Source organism: Ammospiza caudacuta, chromosome 9 (assembly GCF_027887145.1).
Source record: "Ammospiza caudacuta isolate bAmmCau1 chromosome 9, bAmmCau1.pri, whole genome shotgun sequence".
In the NCBI taxonomy this organism is placed as follows: Eukaryota; Metazoa; Chordata; class Aves; order Passeriformes; family Passerellidae; genus Ammospiza; species Ammospiza caudacuta.
In genome coordinates, this window is record NC_080601.1 from 33118643 (window position 1) to 33121142 (window position 2500).

Genomic DNA, 2500 nt, shown 5'->3' on the forward strand with positions numbered 1-2500 from the left:
GCCATGCAGTGCTCATGCTTGGCTCAGTATCCACAGCCCCTTCTGTGTCCTGGGGCACCTCCAGAGGGGCAGTGCCAAAGCCTCTGGCTCTCTCTGGAGATCAAAGCTGATGGCAGCATTGCCACATGTCAAAATCAGCTCCTCAAGGAATGATGAATTCATCTCGGTGCTGTCAAGGCTGTGAGGGCAACACAGCTGACACAGTAGGGTCAGCGAATTGGGGCTGCATGAGGAAATGGCCCTAACCCAAAAAGGACTACAGGAATGCTGTGAGTTCTCCACCCTAGAGCCTGTGCTAAGGAATGGACTCTGGGCAGACACACAGATTTAATTTTTATCCAATCCAAAACACTCCCTCTTTGAGATATTCAGGTTTTCTATTCATCCTTGCTTCTCTTTGTCCCCAAAACTCATGTCTGTATTGACAGTAATATTCAACACAACTAGGAAGGATCCCTGTATCTTATTGTGCTTACATCTGCTTGGCTTCTAACTCCTATCAAAGCAATAAAGCTGTTATTGAGGCATGACATCTGCCTGCCATTCTCCATTAGAAGTGGAGGTGCACATGGGACTTGTGTTGTTATAATTGAGCCCTAAGGGCAAATGTCAGGAATGAGGACTAATTAAAAGTGGAAAAGACTTACAACGTTCATGCACAAAGGAGGTGCACTCCCACCAGCTCTCATTTACAGCACCACACTGGCCATAATGCAGTTTGTAGCGGGTCCAATTTTCTTCTTCCTCCAGGCAAACATTTTTTTCAGCTCTCCCCTGAAGCTGTCATGGAGCCAGGCATAGAGGAAGGCATTGGTACAAGCAGACATCATTGCAAACCAGTGGCACAGCAGCTGGATGAAGTTGAAGTACTGCTTGTCAATCAAGCTGATGTCAATGTCCTTTATCATGTTGAAGATGTGCAGGGGCAGCCAACAGACTCCAAAGGCTGCCACCACTAAGACCAGCAAGCGAAAAGTCTTTCTCCTCCTGGCTCTGTCCCATTCAGCTTGGCCCTGGGTGACGTTGCCTGGGACTACACGGTTCTTCAGCTTGACTGAGATCCTCAGGTAGGACAGGGAGATGACAGCCAGAGGCAATACATAGGTGATGATGAGGGTGCTGTAGGCGTAAGCCAAGCGATCTCTCTTCATGTGGAACCAAAACTCCTCGCAGATGGAGAAGTCCAGCTCCGGGAACTCGGCGTGGTAGGTGTGCACCAAGGCTGGGGCAGCCAAAGTGCAGCTCAGCAGCCAAATAGCAGCCAGGATGTAAGCACAGATGGGGATGGTGAGCCTCCTGCGGAAGGGGTACACCGTGGCACAGTACCTGTCCACAGCTATCACGGTCAGGGTGAACACAGACACAAACACCGTGACAGGTTGCATCAGGAAAACAAAGTAGCACATGAAGCGCCCGTAAACCCAGCCCCGGGGCTCAAAGGCGTAGGCCAGGGTCAGGGGCACACAGGTGGCACACATGAGCATGTCTGAGAAAGCCAGATTGCCTACCAGAAAGTTGGTGACGTTGTGCATTTTTTTTGTCTTGCAGATGACATAGATGAGAAGGTAATTCCCGATGACACCAATAAAAACCACCAGCGAGTAGCAGGGGATGATGAGTGGCTTGAAGGACTGAACGAACTGGAGCCCTGAGAATAAATTGCTGGTGTTGCTGTGAATCGCAGAGAGGAAGCTTTGGGAGGTTAAATTGTCCGAATTCATCATTTTCCTCCTTTTGTTGTCTGCCGTCAGCTGAGTGAAGTAGTTAGCACTGCGCTGCTCCTGCACTCAATCAGGGGGGATAAGGGATGGATCACTGCCTGTCCAGAGGTTGCCACATGGATAGCAAACAAGCAGATGGAAATGCAAAAGGTGAACTTGTAACCCTCGAGAGGCAGTTTTCAGCAAATCCTAAGAAAAATCAAATACAACCAATTTCCATTAAAGCCCTCCTGTATTTACTATTAAATCTAGCTTTTGACAGCATGCCACTTAATAAACATTTAATACAGTGAGTACTTACTGCTGGGGGTTTTTAATCCCATATGATTTTCCTGTGGATGCCAAGAAGTGCCCTAGATGTCTGTCTTCTGCAAATCCAGGAGCGTGTATGTGTGTGTGTGTGTCAGAGAGGGAGAGAGAGAGAGAGAGAATGTATGAGTGAGAAAGAGGGCGATGTGCATTTACAAGCTAAGTGGAGATCACTGTTTTTAAACAGTCTTCACTACTAGGTCATGACAGATTTATGTATAAGCTTTTATCCCCATTGGCTGCCCTGGGTATTACGTTGGTCTTTGTGTGTTTTTTACTGATAGTAATTAGTTCTAGAATATCCTTTCAAAAATTCCCCTCTCTTTCCAGTGCATCTATAATTGCCCCTCACATCTAAAAATCAATTTACTTTCATTAACATGAACCTGCACAGTATCTAATCCTAGATTAGCTTTTCCAGAGCCCCCAGAGTGTCCAAAAATACTACCTGTAATTTTGTTGCTATAATG

General features: G+C 46.9%; 1 protein-coding gene across 1 annotated transcript; it reads right to left on the reverse strand.

The window, feature by feature from the left end:
- Window positions 1-689: 689 nt before the first annotated feature.
- On the reverse strand, window positions 690-1904 carry PRLHR (prolactin releasing hormone receptor). Its single transcript, XM_058810881.1, has one exon. The coding sequence runs from the start codon at window positions 1722-1724 to the stop codon at window positions 690-692; it is 1035 nt and encodes a 344-aa protein (XP_058666864.1). The 5' UTR covers window positions 1725-1904.
- Window positions 1905-2500: the final 596 nt, after the last annotated feature.